Source organism: Artemia franciscana, chromosome 8 (genome assembly GCF_032884065.1).
Source record: "Artemia franciscana chromosome 8, ASM3288406v1, whole genome shotgun sequence".
NCBI classification, from domain to species: domain Eukaryota; kingdom Metazoa; phylum Arthropoda; class Branchiopoda; order Anostraca; family Artemiidae; genus Artemia; species Artemia franciscana.
In genome coordinates this window covers 30,291,679-30,311,911 of record NC_088870.1, presented here as the reverse complement: position 1 = coordinate 30,311,911, position 20,233 = coordinate 30,291,679, and the positions used below count along the sequence as shown (strand labels likewise).

Sequence of the window (20,233 nt, the reverse complement as noted above, 5' to 3'; positions counted from 1 at the left end):
CGTCTTCAAATAATTCCGGAAAATCCCGGCCCTTCTCCATGGAAAATTTCTCCCCCCACTGGAAATTATTCCATGAAACGTCCTTTCCATTTAAACACAATCCCCCCGCCAGGGAAATCTTCCCAGACTATTCCAATTTTGCTTTGAATTCTACCTGGAAAATTTCATGCAGACCAATTCAACTGAAAAATGTTTTTTAGCACCCTTTTATTTGAAAAAAGATTTTAATTCGTGATTGTCTTTAAGGTTATGCCGGAAATTTCCTACTCTGTGGAAAACTTTTCCTGTAAATAGTCCCCCTACCTTTTAATAGAAAGTCGGTCCCACTGAAAGTTCCCTATAGAAAATTTATCCCGTTGAAAACCCCCTATGGAGAATTTATCCCGTGGAAAACTCTCCCCCCGCTACGGAATGATACTCTAGACAATTTCTATCCCATAAAAGTTTCACCCGGTCGATTCTCCTTAACTTCTTTACATTTAAAATCGAGTCGACAAAGAGAAAGCAAGACAAATAAAAATAATTTCGTAAAAAGAATTCTGGCAAACTTCCCAAGTGTAAAATCTTCCCTAGAAAGTTTACCTGTCAGAAATTTCCCTCCACGAAAAATTTCCCCTTGGAAAATCCCCATAGTATAAAATTCACACTGCCCCTCCTGAAAAATATCTATATACTTCCCAATAACAAATGCTATACATACGCAAGGGAAAACTTCATAACTTACTGACCTTTTCCCAGTGACTGTCAGGGGTCACGTATTCCCTAAAGGCAAAGATAGTGGATTTTTCAACTATTCTGAACAAAATAGGTATTTCGAAGTTTTAAAAATTTGGATCGATTAACTTTAATGAAAAACCGGGAATGGAGGGGGTCTAATACCCCCCCTATTCATTTAGTCATTTGAAAAGGCAAAATAACTTTTAAATTCCGTTCGAATATTTCTTTTCTCGATATTTTAGGACTGTTGGTTCGATGGGATCACCAATGGAAAAAAATAAACAAACCTGTTTTTTTCAAATATCTTAATTTTTTTATTGGTTTTTAGTTCCCAGAACTGAATTAATAGAGAGAGAGAGAAAAAAAGAATAGATTCCGGGATTCTCTCTCGTTTTCGCTATTCGTTCCATTTTTCGCTCATAATATTGAATCTTGATTTAGGATAACACCGATTGAATTTTATGGAATAAATTTAAACTGAAAACACGCTGTGCAAGGTTCGAAAATGGAGGAATTATCGTCTAAGCTTCAGAAGTCTTTAGTAAATACTGCACAAGCTATCGAAGAACAGCTTGATGCAGAGCTAAAGAAACTTGATAAACCAACTGAGGATGACTTAGAAGAGATCAGGAAGAGGAGAATTGAAGCTATGAAGCACAGACAGAAACAATTAATGGAGTGGAGGCAACTGGTAGAAAAACATAATACTTTAGAAACGAATTTGGGCTACTTATTTGCAAGTTAGAGGTGGAGGGGGAGTAAAGTATAGCAGGTGTGCTTGCCTAAGGTGTAAGGTATAAATATTCTGGATATTATGCAGCCTAGTAAAATAGTTTTCTAACTTCACACTGTCCAATTACTCTACCCCATCCTCGAATATGCAAATATATAGCCCAAGTTATATATTTTTCATCTATTCTTTTTTTGTCTTGTCTCATGCTAAGCTGAAAGAAACTAACAGAAAAACATTTCTACAATATGTCAACAATTGAGCAACTTGAGTAGTTGAAGGTATATCATACAAGTACCAAACTTACTTCTAGAATAATAATTTCATTCAGAACCTGAATTGAAAATTTTGTTTCCTTTGCAAATTCAATTTTACCTAAGCTAACCTATATAACCTTTCCCAAATATATAGCCATGTTATCTATTTATTATTGTAAACAACTGGCAAATGAAAGAAAATTCACAACATACTTGTCTGTTAAACATAATACACCAAATAAGTGAAATTAGGTTAATAGCAATAAAATATACCAAAACATGGTTATAACATAATGCTTTAGAAACAAGATTATAGAAACTCTGACAAAGAATTGTGGAAAGTCAGGCCACTCAGAACACATCATATTTAATAACTAACCTAACCTCTTGCCACCTCTATATTTTAAATATTAAAAAAAATATATACATACATTATAGTTTTTTCATGCAAAATAAGCAAATCACAACCATATCAGGAAGTGGAATTGTTTTTTGTCAAATGTTATACAGTGTAATTCTTGAGTACATTCCATTTAGCAGTCATGTAACTTAATTCACTCAAAAAATGAACTAGCCATAAAATAGTTCAGAGAACTATGTTATTTGATTTCTTAGTTTACTGATTGCATTTTTTGCATAAACCCTTTGTGGTCTGAGTGGCTGATGACATGTTTTGTTACATAAAAGTAAATATGAGTTGGGGTTTATTTAATAGAGAACTAAAGTATCAGCTTCTCTAAAAAAAAAAAATCAAAAATAATAATTTATTCTTAAACCACTGGTATCTTTGTTCAGAGCTAGACCTAAATTCTGGTACTTATAATTCTCAAGAGTATTTCTGTTGTGCTGGACAATATCTTTGTCATTTGAAATTAAACTAGCTTAGTTAATTAAAATAGTATTGTCTGGGTGGTCATAAATGTGTTCTGCAAGGGCAGAGTCAAAATTTTCTGTTTTATTCTGCTTTTAAGGTGTTATCAATTAAAGAAGAGTGTTGAGCTTTTCTGTTAGTAAGCAGTTGATTAATCCTTCTGATGTACCAATGACCAGTAGAGCACAGAGTTCTGTAAACACCGTTTTCATCTTTCAGTATATGGTGTCTATCCTGAACAATTTGTGAAGTAATGGTTACCCCCTCTATTTGCATGTTTGCTTATGAAGTGTAGAACTACTCAACTGATACTAGCTCCTTTTCTACTCAACTGATACTAGTTCCTGTTACTGTAATAATAAAAGAAATATAACAACTGATTTCTTATTAAGCACTTTCCAAATATAAAACATATATAGACCTAAGTCCAAGGCTTAGCTACTAAGCTGCAAAATAATGTAATCCTAAGGTTATATTCAATTTCAAATTTTCAGGAATGAATCCAGAGCCTAAAATATACCTTGGGAATGGGTTGTCAAGGTATTATCCCTGTCTTTTCATAATTCATGGGCTTAAAAGATTGAATAGAAGATTTCTCAATACCTTTATAAATTTTGACAGAAAAAGTTCCTTAATTTTGGGGTTTTTAGTTTCTTTCTTTGGCTCTAAGTTTCACAGTTCCTATAATCATAACAGGATTTGAAGCCATATAGAGATTCTTGTTTCTAAATTTAAGAAACTGTTTCACTAATTATTAAAACTTTGTAAATAAGGATTGAGGATATTGTTTCTACTGCAACTTTGGAAAAAAATGGCTGTTAGCAGCCATTGTATTTGAAAAGAATATTGATTTTATACCTGAATAGTGATCCTCAATAATAAGTTTTTTTAACTGAAAGTTAGGAGCAACATGAAGAAAACTTAAAACAAACAAAAATTATTATGTATATGAGGGTGTTCAACCCCTTGTTGATACCTTGCTCTTGATGTTAAGTTTTTTTAGTACTTTCAAAAAAGCTACTGATTCCAATTAAATGGCCTTTGTGATTCAGGGGTCATTCTTTAGGAATTGGAACAAATTTGAACTTTAGTGTAGAGTGAGATGCTGATGAGGGGGGGGGGCTCATATACATAACAATTTCTCTTTTAAGTTTTAATGTTGCTCCGTACTTTCAGTTGAAAAAAAATTGTTTTTTATTCAATTTTTGATAGTTTTTTAAATAATTCCTGGAAAACATGGAAAACTAGAAGTTGTTGTAAAAACTTCAAAAAGGGCTCATTCGATTGGAAGTTGGTGGGGATAGTGCCCTTTTTAATAGTTTACAGTAATTGTAGGTAAACCAACCCCCTCCCAAGCCCATAGTTTCCCCAAACACATTCAGTAAAAATTTTTGGATAGGCATTTTGTTCAGCATTGTTGAAAAGTCTGGAAATTGTGTCTGAAGATGACAACCCCCCACAGCCCTCAGGGCAATGGTTTTAAGTTATGCCCTTGGGCCATATAGGTTTGGGCCAAAAACCATATAAGGTTTTTATATAAAGGGTAGCCATATAGGCTTTAGAGAGGGCTTATTAAATTTCTAATCAGAAGTTTAGTGCCCTTTTTAAGAGTCAAAATGATCAGAGGGCAGCTACTACGCCCCTCCCCAAACAAATACATGTTGTATTTTCCTCAATGTATCTAGTAGAAACTTTGAGATAGCCATTGCATTCAAAATAGTCCAAGAATCATATAACAAGACTTTTGGGTTTGAAACAAACACCAAGAGCTTGGGGACATTAGCTGTGAATTATGCACTAGGGGCACTTAAAGTTTTTATGGAAGGGATAGTTGTATAAACTTTAGAGGGGCTCATTTGCTTGAAAATTGAGAGTCCTAGTTCCTTTTTAAGAGTCAAAAGTGATGGAGGGCAACTAGGGTTGACAGAACCCCAGTGCCCTGAAAATAGGGTTACAAGTCATTATAAGTCAAACAATTAGTTTGTTCAATTCTTAAAAATTCTGAGATAGCCATTCTGATCAGCGTTGTTGAAGGGTCTGGAAATTGTGTCTGATGATGATAACCCCCCCACAGCCCTTAGGGCACAGTTTTCAAGTTATACCCTGGGGGTGTGTAAGGCTTTTATAGAAAGGCTAGCCATATAGGCTTTGGAGGGGGCTTATTGCATCACTGATCAGAATTTCTAGTGCCCTTTTGAAGAGTCAAAATAATAAGAGGGCAGCTACCACAGCCTCCCCCAACACACATGTTGTATTTTCCCAAAATATATCTAGTAGAAACTTTGAGATAGCCATTGTGTTCAAAATAGTCCAAGTATGATATAACAAGGCTTTTGGGTTTGAATCAAACCCCCAGAGCTTGGGGACACTAACTGTAAATCATGCGCTAGGAACATTTAAGGTTTTTATGGAAGGGACAGCTGTATAAACTTTAGAGGAGGCTCATTTAGTTGAAAATTGGGAGTTGTAATTCCCTTTAAAGAGTCAAAAGTTATGGAGGGCATCTTGCCCCCCCCTTGACTACCCCTCTTTTCATTAAACGAATCTGATTGAAATTGTGAGATAGTAATTTTGCTCAAAATAGCCCAAAGTACATATATCAATGCTTCTATGGTTGGAAGAATCCCCAGTGCCCTGAAAATGGGGTTACAAGTCATGCATAGGGGGCATATAAGGTGCCTGTGTAATGGGTGGCCATATAAACTTCAGATGGGGCTCCTTTGATTTGAAATTAGAAGTTATAGTGCTCTTTTTAAGAGTCAAAAGTGATTCAAGAGCAATAAGTCCCCCTGCTCATCATTCCCCCGGTCACCTCCAATCAGGATTTGGAGATAGCAATTTTGTTCCTCTTAGTTGAAAAGAGAACTATGTCTATGAGGAAGACACCCCCCCCCCTCCACCACCACAGCTCTTAGGGCAAGGGTGGTAAGTTATGCCCTGGGGGGCATGTAAGGTTTTTATAGAAAGGGTTGTCGTATATGCTTTAGGGGGGGGGGGCTCATTGGATTGACAATCAGAAGTTCGAGTGCCCTTTTTAAGATTCAAAGTGGTCAGAGCAATGCTGCCCCTTCTCTCCCCCCCTCCCCCACACACACGTCATATTCTCCTAAGATGCATACAGTAGAAATATTGAGACAGTCCTTTTATTCAAAATAGTCCGAAAATCATATAAAAAGGCTTTTGGCGTTGATACAAACCACCAGAGCTTGACGACAAGGACTCTTAAGTTATGCCCCTGGAGCAATTAAGGTTCTTGTAGGAGGGATGGTTGTATAAACTTTTACTGAGGCTCATTTGGTTTAAATTGGGAGCTCTAGTTTCCTTTTAAGAGTCAAAAGTGATGGAGGTCAACTATCCCCCACCCCCAACTACCAGTCTTATCACTAAAAGCATCTGATTGAAATTTGCAAGGGTCATTTTGCTTAAAATAGCCAAGGAACATATAACAATCCCTCCAGGCTTGACACAATCCTCCAGAGCCCAGGGCAAGGGCTTTGGGTTATGCTCTTGGGGCATATAAGGTTTTTATGGAATCAGTGATGGCACAAAATTCAGTTGGGTCGTATTTGACTTGAAACTGGAAGTTAAAGTTCCCTTCTTAAGAGTCAAAGGGATTTGAGATCCCCCCCCCCATGCTTATCATTTCCCAAAACAAACATCCAAACAAAGTTTTGAGATATCAGTTTTTACAGCATTGTTGAAATGTTCAATAATTATGCATTTAGGGATGTCAGTGTTTGGGAATGACGTTGGAACCCTCAGAGAATGCTGAAAAGGGAAGACATGCAATTCACTACTAATACTATTCCCGCTGCTTTTTTACTAATTCTGCTACTGCTATTTAACTACTCCAACTACTACTTCAATTGCAACAACTTGTAAGGCTTAGAGTATTAAGGTGAAAATGGCGTCAAAGAGTGTCAAAAGCACATATCAACAATATTTTTGGAAGGGCTTCCCCTGTCAAGGTGAAACTTCTAGGGAATCATGAAACCAACAGTCAACTGAGTATAAGGCAATATGCAAAAACTACTACAACTATTAATACTGCTGCTACTACTGTTACTACTATTACTACTAATAAAGTACTAGCACTGCAACTACTTCTACTAATACAACACTAACATTGCAACTACTTCTACTACCACCAAAACCACTACAATACTAATATTATTAACGCTAAGTGTATGAAGGTAAAATCTGAGAGAATATTGATGGTGAATTCGAATTAACAAAAGGCACCGTGTGCATTTAGATTGCCAATTTAGCATAACATAAGAATTGATTTGTGTATGAAGGGAAAGATTAATCAACAATAAGGCAATATGTGCACACTACTACTAATGCTACTGCCACTGCAACATATACTAGTTTTACTACTACTATTACTCTTGTTCCAACTACTACTTCTATTGGAACTATGGGTATGGTTCAGAGCTAAGATGAAAATTCCAAGAAGCATATGAGTATACAGGTCATCAAAAGGGTATATCAACAATGTCATAGCAATGGCTAATTGTATTAAGTTGAGTAGTAATACTATTGCTGTGACTACTATTACAACTATACCTAAGGGTACAAAGGTATAATTTTCAGAGAATACTTCAGAAAAATTTTTGTTGCACAAATAAAAAACCTTTCATCCATATAGAGATTGTCAAAAGGGCAAATCAGCAATATCTTAGGATCGTGTGTGAAATTAAAACCTACAAGGCTTGTTGTGGGGGATTTTGAACTAACGAAAAGACAATATTTGCATCATAATATTACTGCTTCTACTCCTACAACTATTATTACTGTTTGGTTCATAGTATTAAGTTAAAAATTTCATCATGTGTTTAAGGGGATGTGGAGAAAAACAAAACAAGACAAAAAGGATCTATGTGGATACTGCTACTAATGCTACTACTGATATTACAAATATTGCTACTACACAAGCTAAGGGTATTAAAGTGAAGCTTTCAAGGACAAACAAACACAAAGTAGAAACAATAGGGAAAATCTTTTCAAGACAGCGGAAATCAATTCGGTGGATATTTCGGCCCTATGTCCAAGGGCCGTCTTCAGCACTACGAGATAGAATTAATATATGTATATATATATATATATATATATATATATATATATATATATATATATATATATATATATATATATATATATATATATATATATATATATATATATATATATATATGAAATTTCTTAAGCCAAACTGGCCAGACATGACAATAAACAACCAAGAGAGATAAAACTCTACAAAAAGAAAACTTCCAACGAGACGACGGCCAGTAGAATTGAAAGACTAAAACAACGCGGATATTTCGCCTGTATCCAAACAAGGCGTCTTCAGCACAAGATAGAAAATTAAAAGAAAACTAAACTAAAAACAAATAAAAACCACCACTAATAATAATAATGTCGCTACTTATCCGCATAGGAAAAAGCAGCTGTTTGAGCTACTTCAATAAGAATCAAAGAGCAACTTAGGAAAAATTATGAAAATTGAAACTTAGTTAATTATTCTGTTGCGAAATAATCCTCTTGTAAGCTAACATTGAAGCAACTCTTTTTGGTCTAGTGGGTAATCTTGTCCCCTGGTGATTGTGTAAAATTTTAATTCCCTTATCGACTATTGGTTCATTTTTCAAAAGAATATCATAAATTGGGTCAATATTTAAATTCCCTGTGTCTCTATTTATTGAAATATTAGCAAATATATGTTTTTTAATTTCTATAGCCTCCCTTGCCCACTGAGAAAAACCTCTATCATTAGAAATTGCTGTAGCCTGATCAAATTGTATAAAATGTTCGGGATAAAAGAATGTATGTTCAGCTAGAGCCGAAACAAAGTTTCGCGAGGCTTTCTTAGTTGTAGGGTTTTTTTATTGGGTTGCAATGCTAAAAAAATATTTTAGTAAATTGTTGGTGAGTTCTACCTATATAAAACTTTCCACAGGAACAAGGACTTTTATACACCCCACTAACTAAATCCCCCCGGGTTAAATCCTTCCCAGAATTAAGAAAACTGCCTAATGGTCTCACTGATTGGAAACAAGTATCAATGCTGTGTTTACGTAAAATTCTTTTAAGCATCTCCCCCAAGTAGGTACATAAGGTAAAGAAATGAAGATTTTCTTTAAATTTAATTCTGTGCACTGTGAAACCCTTGCAACCTATTGTTGTGTTTAATGCGTCTATTTTTTATTATTTCATCAATGAATTTAATCGGGTAACTATTACAAAATAAAACATCCCTCAAATACAACAATTCAGAATCTAAAAACTCCCGGGAACAAATTCTGAAAGTTCTATCCATCAGTGCAATCACAACCCCTCGTTTCACTGAAATAGGGTGGCAAGAGTGAAAGTTCAAATACTTATCACTGTGAGTAGGCTTTCTATAAACTGAAAAAAGTAAATTGAACCCACTTTTAATCAATAAGATGCCTTCAGTAGGCTTTCAATAAGTGATAAACTACCTTTTCTGGATAACAATAAATATATGAAAAACTTCAAAAAACAAATCCTTCAAATTATTCAATGTATTTAGATGCTAATAGTTTATATGGTTTGTAATGTCACAAAATTTACCAGAAAAGACTTTACATTTATTAATATGCCCAACCATTTAAAAGAAAACAACACATAAGACTCTTACCAACAGTTAAGATATTACGTTCAATCTGTTCATATTGCAAAAAGGATGACCCTTAAAACTTCCCAGCAGTCATCAAGAAAGTGACAGGTATGATTAAGGATGAATTATCTGGAATAATGATGTCTGAGTTTGTAGGTTTGAGATCAATCTGTCAATCAATCAATCATTTTATTAATTCTAAAACACTATTACAAACCTCGAAAAAAGCTTTGCTTGTTATGGGCCATACAACACAATAACAAAGCACTAAAAGAACCATAAATAATGCCCTCAATCAAACAGTACATATGAAATGAAGATGTGGAAGAATAAGCACAAGCATACAGTAAAAAAGAAACTGATAGTAATAATAACAATAGAAATAAGTAGAAACCAAGACAGTAGAGAAACAGGAAAGATAAAGTTGACATTAGAAAATCTGAAAAAAAGGGACAAATAAACAAGGACATTAAAAGTTAAGAAGATTCCTGAAAGCGATTTTAAAAAGAATAAGAGAGAGATATATCAGTTAGGAAAGAATTCCAAAAAAGGAGAAATAATAGGAAAAAAGAAAACAGGAAAAATAAAAAACAAAGGAGAAAGAGGGAGAAATTACTCAACTGGAAAGACCCGACAAAAAACTGCCTTTGCAGAAAGAAATAGTGGGACATCCGGAGGGATGGAGTTCCATAATAGAATTGATTGATATAGGGGATACCTCTGGGCTGCTGTAGATGATCGTTTTGGTAAATAAATCTTCGAGAAGAAATGCGTAAAAAAGAAGAACACCTACCGGAGCCTGTCCGTGAAAAATATTGCTGTAGGGGTGGTGGAAGTGTGCATAGAAAAGCAGAATGCGCTAAATAAAGATTATTTTTACCTAGGATAAGATCCAGTGAAGCTATTCCAGTATCATTATAAAGATCAGAGGAATCGTAAAGCCAAGGGAGAAGAAAAGTAGCCTTCGCTGCCCTATTTTGGGCTCTTTGAAGTGAGCAGAGAAGAGATTTATTAGTATTATCCCAGATAGAGCAGCAATAAGAAAGGTAAGGTTAAATAAAAGCAGAATAAAGAGAAACCATAGCATCAGGAGGAAGAAATGAGTTAACCCGGTGCAACATTGAAGACTGGTGGAGGAATAGGGAAGGGGTGTGAGTTATATGCGGTTTAAAAGAAAGAAAACAGTCAAGATACACACCAAGAAATTTCACCATAGCAGTTTGTGATATGATATCATCCCCATAAGTCAGGATGATTGATTCCTGTACATCTCTCATACGGTAAGGGGCACTGAAATTGACAACGTCACTCTTTCGGCTGTTAAGAGCCATACCATTCGACCAATCTCAATTCTTTACTTTATCAAGAAAACCTTGAGCTATGGAAGTGGCGGATGGAAGGCCCACTGCAGCAATGAAAAAGTTACTGTCATCAGCAAAAAGAACAGGGTGAACATGGGGATGAAGACCATCAACAAGACCATTAATGTAAATTAGAAACAAAAGTGGTCCAAGCACAAGGTCTTGTTGACGCCTTTCAATATAGTCAAAATAGAGGAAGAAGTACCATTAACAGAAAGATACTAGGATCTCCCTGACAGATAAGACCTTAACCAATCTTGTGGGACTCCATGCACGCCAAATAAAGAAAGTTTAGACAAAAGAAAAGAGTGGTCAACCATATCAAAGGCCTTTGAAAAGTCAAGAAATAGACCCAAAACATATAAAAAGTATATTTTGTCTTAGTTTTCCTCTTAATTTTACTTTTTTCTTGTAGGGCCATGGAGAGTATGAAGAGTTGAAGGATGAAAAAGAATTTTTTGATGTTTCAAAGAAGTCTCAACTGGTTGTTTGTCATTTTTATAGAGACTCTACTCCCAGATGCCAGATCGTTGATAAGCATTTAAATATGCTGGCAAAAAAGCATTTGGAAACGAAATTTTGCAAGATAAATGCTGAAAAAAGTCCATTCTTAGCTGGTAACTATAGGCTTGATTGGTTTCCTTTTTTGTGTCTGGTTTAAAACGTTACAATATTTTGTTATTAGACTTTATGCTATGAGACTTTGCCCATGTCTTCGAAATTTCAAATTATTCGCATAAAATTAATTTTGCTTCCCGAACGGTGCTTAGTTACAATTCTAAGATCGTTACAATTCTACTTATTCAGTAAGTTTCGTAATTAATTTCAGTAAGCTAAATTGAACATTGTGTATATCTTACTCCACATATGCACCGCATATAGGCTTGTATATCAATACACGAATTAATGAAACATCTACTTATACATAAATCAGTACAGGTGTCTCAATTTGTGCACGACAGCCTTATGTATAGGCTCGTGTATCAACACATGTATCGTTACATTTTTCAATACACGTGTTTTAACCTCGTCCACCATAGGTTCCAAGATAGGCTTTATGTTTTTGTCAAGGTTTCATCGAAAGGCTTGTTGGCTGTTGAGGTTTTTTTCTTTTACAGCATATCAAACAGTTCGTGGTAACGAACTGTAGTAAGGAGCGACCCGGCTCAATTGCAACCGAAACTCTAAAAAATGGGGTTTTGATATCAATAGCATTTTAATGCTGATTGTAAATATATAAGTTTAATCAAGTTTAGTCTTACGCATCAAAAGTTACGAGCCTGAGAAAATTTGTCTTATTTTAAAAATAGGGGGAAACAACCCCTAAAAGTCATAGAATTTTAACGAAAATCACACCATCAGATTCAGCATACCAGAGAACCCTATTGTAGAAGTTTCAAGCTCCTATCTACAAAAATGTAGAATTTCGTATTTTTTGCCAGAAGACAAATCACGGGTGCGTGTTTATTTGTTTGTTTGTTTTTTTTTGTTGTTGTTGTTTTTTTTCCAGGGGTCATCATATCGACCAAGTGGTCCTAGAATGTCGCAAGAGGACTCATTCTGAAGGAAATGAAAAGTTCTAGTGCCCTTTTTAAGTGACCAAAAAAATTGGAGGGCACCTAGGCCCCTTCCCACGCTCATTTTTTCTCCAAAGTCAACGGATCAAAATTTTGAGATAGCCATTTTGTTCCGCATAGTCAAAAACCATAATAACTATGTCTTTGGGAATGACTTACTCCCCTACAGTCCCTAGGGGAGGGGCTGCAAGTTACAAACTTCAGCCAGTGTTTACATATAACAATGGTTATTGGGAAGTGTACAGCGTTTTCATGGGATTTTTTTTTTGGTTTTGGGGCTGGGGTTAAGGGGAGGGAGCTATGTGGGAGGATCTTTCCTTGGGGAAATATGTCATGGGGGAACAGAAATTCAATGAAAATTGCGCAGGATTTTCTAAAATTACTATAAAAAAAAATCAATGAAAAAATAAACATGGAAAAGTTTTTTCAATTGAAAGTAAGGAGTAGCATTGAAACTTGAAACGAACAGAGATTATTACGCATATGAAGGGTTCTAAAAATACTTTAGCATAAAGAGCGAGGCATTTAGGAGGAGATAAATACCTCGCTCTTTATGCTATAGTATTTTTAGTAATTTCAACTATTTATTCTATGGCCATTCGGATTCAGTGGTCATTCTTAGAGAATTGGGACAAAACTTAAGATTTAGTGTAAAGAGCGAAGTATTAACGAGGGGACAAACCCCCTCATATACATAATAAAAATTTAAGAACATAAAAGTTTGTTACGTAAGCTAATTCTTAAGTTACGTATATTTTTTACTAATAAAAACATTCGCTAAAAATTAAAATTCATATTTGCCTTTTTATGTAACCGAAAAATTGCAGGGCAACTAGGCTTTCCCCACCCCTTATTTCTCAAAATCATTTGATCAAAACTAAGAGAAAGCCATTAAGCCAAAAAATTAATTAATATGCAAGTTTCATTTTAATGATTTATGTGTGGAGAGCCAAAATCAAACATGCATTAATTCAAAAATGTTCAGAAATTACATAAAAAAACTAGTTTTTTTAAATGAAAGTAAGGAGTGACATTAAAACTTAAAACGAACAGAAATTACTCCATATATGAAATGGGTTGTCCCCTCCGCAATCCCTCGCTCTTTACGCTAAAGTTTGACTCTTTGCCACAATTCTACTTTTTAAAACAATTAAAAGCTTTAGCGTAAAGAGCGAGAGATTGCGGAGGGGACAACCCATTTTATATACGGAGTGATCTCTGTTCGTTTTAAGTTTAATGTTACTCCTTACTTTCAGTTAAAAAAACTAGTTTTTTTTATGTAGTATAATAAAAAATTAGAACTTATAACAGTACTTCAACGGTTTTATATGGGACAGTAGGAATCAGGAACTGAAAGTACAGTAGGAATATGAATTAGGAATACTGGGACAATAAGGATTAAGGAGCAAAAATTGCTATTTACAGGATTAAGGATTAATCCTGTTACAGGATTAAGGATTAATAAGGATTAAGGAGCAAAAAATGTCATTTCCACCGTGGTGTCTGGGGTTTTCATTTAAATAATAGAAATTTGGATATTTAATGGAATTAATCTATAGTACAATAGGACTACAGTTAAAATCTCTCTGCGAGGGATAATTTATCTACATTTTCCATTTTCAAGCATTAATTTAAGTCAAAATCAAATCCTCACAATCTAGGCCTAAGTTAACGTAGGCAAATCATTGAAGTTTAAATTGATTTGAAACTGGGAGGTATGGTTAAGACAGAATATCATTGCTAATTATATATATATAAATATATGTATATATATATATATATATATATATATATATATATATATATATATATATATATATATATATATATATATATATATATATATATATATATATATATATATATATATATATATATATATAACGGATTGTTCTGGGTACCCGGCTGACTGACCGTATTTCAAACAGTAGGTTGTACGAAAAGTGTGGTTCAATCCCGCTTTCTGGGGCTATAATGAAAGAAAGGTTGAGATGGCTAGGCCACGTTCTACGGATGAAGGATGACAGATTACCGAAGATTGTCCTTTTTGGCCAACCGTCTGGGGCTACACGGAAAGCAGGTCGTCCTTGTCTGGGTTGGGAGGATGTCATAAATAAGGATTTAAAGGAAATGGGAACTTCCTGGGAGGGTGTAAAGAGGGAGGCTTTAAATAGATTAGGTTGGAGGAGGAGCGTGCGTAGCTGTGTTGGCCTCAGGCGGCTTGGTGCTGCAGTGAGTTATTAGTAGTAGTAGTATATATATATATATATATATATATATATATATATATATATATATATATATATATATATTTGTTTTTAGCACTACAGAGGGCTTAAATGAGGTTTTTGGCAATATATTCACTATAATTCTGATATTGACTGGCTAAAAATATCCTTTTTTTCTTTATTACCATACGTAGCAGCACGTTCGCATGCTTTTTGAGGAAGGAGACAGTAAGGGAGAGTAATTCCGTCAGTTTGCCATAAACAGGTGAATCACATGAATGTTTAAAAATAACAAGATTCCAGGGGAAAAAATTAATGCTTTTTTTAAATAATTGTTTTCAATTAAACTAGTAATTGACCATTTGTTCTTTCTTTCTTCTTCTACTTCTTCTTTTTCTTTTTCTTCCATGCAGAATATATTATGCTCCCTTCAACGATTCTCATGACAAATGCATCTCGGTTTATACAGTATGCAACAAAACAAGGAAAAAGAAATAGAAATTGTTGCCGAACCCTTCTGTGTCGTATTTTTGCAAATGAATAAAAATGAAACAAGTAATTGATCAGTTCTATATCTTTTCAATCAGAACCACCTTATGGTCCCTCCTCTGAAGACTCTGATGGCATATGCATCTAGGACTACGTAATATGCAGCACAACAAGGAAGAGAAACATGAATCATTACCTAAATTTTTAAGTGTTGTTTAGAATAATCTTTTTCAATGATTATCAATTGAAAACAAGTAATTGAAAAATTATTCCTCTTCTTCTTCTACTTAAAATCTCTTATGATTCCTTTGAAGACTCTCATGCCATATGTACCTTGGGTTGTATTGTTCGGAATACAACAAAGTAGGGAACCAAAACCCGCTGCCAAACTCTTCTTTATTCTTTTAAATAATCATTTTTCATGAACTTATTTTGTTAATTGTTTTTTCTATACCAGTTGTTCTAAATTTTATTCACGATTTAATTCTAATTGTTGGAAATACCTGTGATTAGGAAGATGAGAGGTTAATTGTTACCATATTAGACCTTAGACCCTTAGTTCCTCTGGAGGTATTGTTGGCGCATCGGGCGTTGATGTAGCCTCTCTACTCGTCCAGAAGCGGTGCTGCAGTTATGACGTCTTGCCCTTCAGGTACTAGGGAATTCTCAGCCCTCCTCAGATCTCGGTAAAAAAAATTCACTGGAAGGTATTTTGGATAACTTTGTCTGGTTTCCAATTGTAGACTGTCTGAAGAACGCGACATTCCTTCATACGGAGTGAATGTCCTAAATATGTTCATCTCTTTTTTTCTTACAAAAAACAGTAATGAGAGGCTGGCCTGTTGCTAAATAGTGTCTAAAAACATATCTGGATTGTTTTTACCAGGCACTAACACATATATTTATGTTTTTAAAGTTTCGGTGAATTGCTTTCTCGAATTCACATACATTATGCTATAAGCACAAGAACATTTAAGGAACATCAGTTTGAAGCTCCTAAATTTTGGGAAAATAATGCTACAAGATTTTTCAAAATAATGGATAAACTGAAAAGGTGTGGTCAAGGGAATTTCTCTGATTTTATCAATCGGTATTTTGAAACCAATCGATAGTTTAAGTGATTTTAGCCAATCGAACCAATCGATAATTAAGGGTGCATGTTACCAAAAGTGTTGAAAACATAGCCTAGAGGATATTTTTTTTTTTGGGGGGGGGGAACGTCCAATAAATGGGCATGTTCTCCTTTCTGCTGTATGTTTCTGTATTGTTCTCTGTTTTCTCTTTTGTGATTCCCCTTGTTTTTTATTTTCCCTTTCTCCTTTCTTGTTTTTTCTTCTTCTTTTTAAACCCTACTCAGTGTATGTAAGATGGTATAGCAGCTGATAAAAGTTCTCCTTTTTTTCTGTTTTTTTTACGTTGTTTGTTGTCTCCTCTTTTATGTTTCTCATTTCTTCTTCTTTTTTTAACCCATTCTGTGTAGGTATGATGATATAGCAACTGATGGAAATTCTCTTTTTGGTATATTTTACTATATCGTTCATTGTTTTCTCTTCTGTGCTTCTCTTTTATTCTTCTTTTTTGTTCATCTCTTTTCCTCTTTCTTCCTCTTCTTTTTTGATCCCACTCAGTATACCTGTGCTGATATAGCAACTAATAAAATTCTACGTTTCTTTCTATATTGTTCAATGTTTCTTCTTTTTTGTTTTTCCTCTCTTCTTTTTTTGTTATATTTAAATTTAAACTTCACAATTAAATTCCGAATTTAGCTGCCTACGAGTGAAGTGGTTTGATTCCACTCAGCATATATAAATATTAGTAGGTTCTGGGGTTGCTTAGGTGTATTTTCTGAATAGACAAAACCATATAGAAGGTAATAATAAAAAAAAAGCTGAATAAAAGTACAGCTAAACGTAAATAAATCTAACGACGGACTGGGCCGCGATGTAAGCCTTTCAGGGCCTAATATATTACATTGAAGGTGTTGATGGCAGTTTGGAGCAATATATAACGAATAGTTTAGCTTGCGAACAATGATTTGAAACTAAACATAAAAGTATTTGAATCCAGTGCTAGTTTAAAAATTGAAGATTAAGTCACCCTTGGGTAAAAGTCACCATTATTGCCAAGGATTCGTGAACACACGTTAAGAACCCTTACATAACCAGGTTATTCTTTTTTAGAAAGAGAAAGGGCTAGATTAACTTTTTCTTGTAAGTGGAGGCCCTGAGATTTAAATTCGAAACCTGTTTAGCACAATTTTCAAACTCTCTGGGTGGGGGTGTCGGGTTTGCCCACAGATATGCTGGAATTCTCGCAACCAAAACTAAGCTAGAATCAGGCTATAAAAAGGGTTTTTATTCTTTGGTTATTTCATATAAGGTCGCCAAGACAGACGGATCCAAAACTTGGGATGGAGGAGGAGTATTTGCTACAAAAGAGTTGTTTATATTATTTTTTTTTAGATCGACTGAGAATAAAAATCATACCAACCATGGCTTTAGTAAAATCATCGAAAATTATTGACTATATTATTGGATTCACGGATTTGGGTGGTATTGATGACTTTTCAACTGAACTGCTGGAATGGCGCTTGGCAAAAGGTCATGTTATAGAATACAGTGGCGACCTTACCCATCCTCCAGAAGTGAAGAAGAAGGTACTGACAAAGAAGTCGATTAGAGACTCGCAGCTTAGTGATGATAGTGATGATGATTAGTTATTTTTACTGATTTATTATTGATAATCAACACTTTTTTTATCCTTTTTCCAAAACTTGGAAATACTTAAAATAGACTAAATTACCAAGTCCAGATATACTAGAAAATTAAAGGAAAATGGTAATCAACAAATATATTACGTAAATAAAAGCTCAACTAGTAATTTTATCCCGACCTGTCAAAACTACATTTAATTTCAAATTGATCTTCGGGATATTTTTGGGGATGAATTTCTAACAACATATCCAACATTTTTTGTTCACAGTCAAAATGTGATTTGTTTCATGGATTGTGCTAATCTTGAACAATTTGGCAAAAGGGGTAACATTTTTTGCTTTTCATTATACAAGGTTATCTACACGTTTTAGAGGAATTTTTAATTAGTAAATTTGACTTGGGTCTTTTTTGTAGCATTTTGTGTTTATTCTATTCTTTGTTTATGACCTTTACCATACTCCCTTTGGTTCCAGTGTTGTAATACTATTTCATATATATTCTGAATGTAGCAGTCTTCAAGGAAACATTTTTAGCAATTTTCATCCAGCTGTTTCAGAAAAAAAATATTTGTTGTCAATGTGGGTTTTAGTTTTGAAAGCCTTACTCAATAGAGAATGAGGTTTTACCGAATAAACCCGCAGTCCCCTGCTAAAAAATTAACACATGAATAAGAATACTTTCTCTAAAAACAGTTTTTCTCATTGTCAGAATCCTAGACACTCCCCTCCCCCCCCCTACACCCTAGATTAAATTTACTTGCTAAGACTGCAAACAAAAGACTAGTATGAAAAATGAATTCAGAAAAAAAATGCCTGATCGATGAGTTCTGACCAAAATCTTTACCCCTCCCCCCTCTTCCGATGAACCTTTTGGGATAGGCCATGGTCAGATTACCTAATTGTTATGAAAACAAACACATACAAAAAAATAATGGGATTTTCAATTAGACCGATTCCAATTCAATTTTGGTGCCTAATTTGTAAAAGTTTTTTTTCTTTTTAAAAATATTAAAGCTAATCAAAAATAGGCAGTTAAAATACTGTAACTAGAAATTTGACATTTAGCAACACTTGACTCTTTTCGACATTTAACTTTTTGTAAGAAGCCATCCTGGCTGAGTGGTTGGGACGCTGGCGTGGGAATTCTGTGTCCAAGGGGCACGTTTTCAATCCCAGTTGTGACCAGTTATTTAGTTTGGGATAGGGTTCAGTGGCGTGACTCTGTAAGCTCAGCCTGAGTCGACCATAAGTATCATGTATGGGGGGATACCCCCCAATGTTTTCAGCCAGTCGGTAAAATAGTTTCTAGAAGCGGCGCTATTTTACTGGCTTTATTTTCTTAGGGAAATGGGCTGATGGAATTATATAAACTAAAATCTACAAAAGGATATCAGTCAATAAAAACGAAAAATTAAGTAATTAAGATAGTAATATCATCCAAGTCTTTCGGTAACAATCACCAGCCAGTCGGTAATATTCATTGCCCCCCCCCCCCGCCCTTCAAACATTTTGGCTAGTGACCCCTCTGCGGTCAGCTTTGATGATTATTTTAAAGCTAAGAGACAAATACAATAAAATACTTTTATCTCATTATGGTTTCTGTTTTACAGAACTTTAGACTTATCCGTGTTAAAAAGCCTTTCTAGGGGAAAATAGTTCTTGCTAATAAAAATATTTTTAGGACTGCCGTGTGTTCATAATGTATCTTGCAATCAAATCGAAATGAATTTATTTTAAAAATCTGTCACAAGTAAAAAAACGTAAAAACAATCAAAGTCTTCAGGGGATGGACAGTGCCTTTAAATCTTGTTGGTAAATTCTAGCTCGTTTGATTCCAATTTATAAGAATTCATCAACAATTTTGTCATTCCTACGCCTAAAAGTCCTATCTGACATTTTCACCATTCTGAGGTAACTGCCATAAGCGTTTTGATAAGCTGTTCTTAAAGGGAGGATCAGCAGGACAATTACTGCGTGGTTGGACATAAATTACCCTACTGATTATCCCTATGAGAATAGCTCAGCAAAGGGTTTTTGTCAATTATCTCAGGAGTATTAAAACATCAGATGCGACCTTTTGGCATTAGAATTACGAAATTTTTTTCCGTTTTTTTTTACCATTTGACCTGACGATTGACTAATAATTGACGGCTGGTTATTTGTTTTAAATGACTAAACTTATTGTAAAAACAGTTAAATTACTTTTTGAGGACATTCCGGAGGCTACCATCAATAACTACTGGGTTTTGATATTCGAGGTATACCGAGTATTCGATGCACTTCATTACCATGTTTGAAAAGTATTGGCTTGGCTAGTAGAAAAAATCGTGTTCAGGCTTAGATTTTGAATGTATAAAATCAAATCGTATAATTTGTCTGTTTACTTTACTATTGTCTTTCTTTAGCTGCTTTTCTAGCATAAATATAAAAAGTTATTTGAGTCTTACAAGTACATTCACTTTTCATATTTTGTTTCCTTGATTCTTTTATACTTTTATGGTTTAAGTCTTTCTTATGTATCTTTTTGTCCTTTGTTGCTTGTGCGGGCATATGCAGCCCATTTTGTTTGTACAAGCTTTACAATGAATAAACAAATTTTGTTGAAGTAGCAGTTTAGTGTTATTTAACTTCATTCATAGATCTGTACCCA

General features: G+C 34.5%; 1 protein-coding gene across 1 annotated transcript; it reads left to right on the top strand.

Annotated features, from left to right (window-relative positions):
- The first annotated feature begins 1,185 nt into the window (after window positions 1-1,185).
- Window positions 1,186-20,188, top strand: LOC136030278 (thioredoxin domain-containing protein 9-like). The gene is made up of 3 exons (XM_065709142.1): window positions 1,186-1,408; window positions 10,992-11,193; window positions 17,333-20,188. Exons 1-3 carry the CDS (start codon window positions 1,223-1,225, stop codon window positions 17,584-17,586), a joined length of 642 nt encoding a protein of 213 aa, XP_065565214.1. The 5' UTR covers window positions 1,186-1,222; the 3' UTR covers window positions 17,587-20,188.
- The last annotated feature ends 45 nt before the right edge of the window (window positions 20,189-20,233 follow it).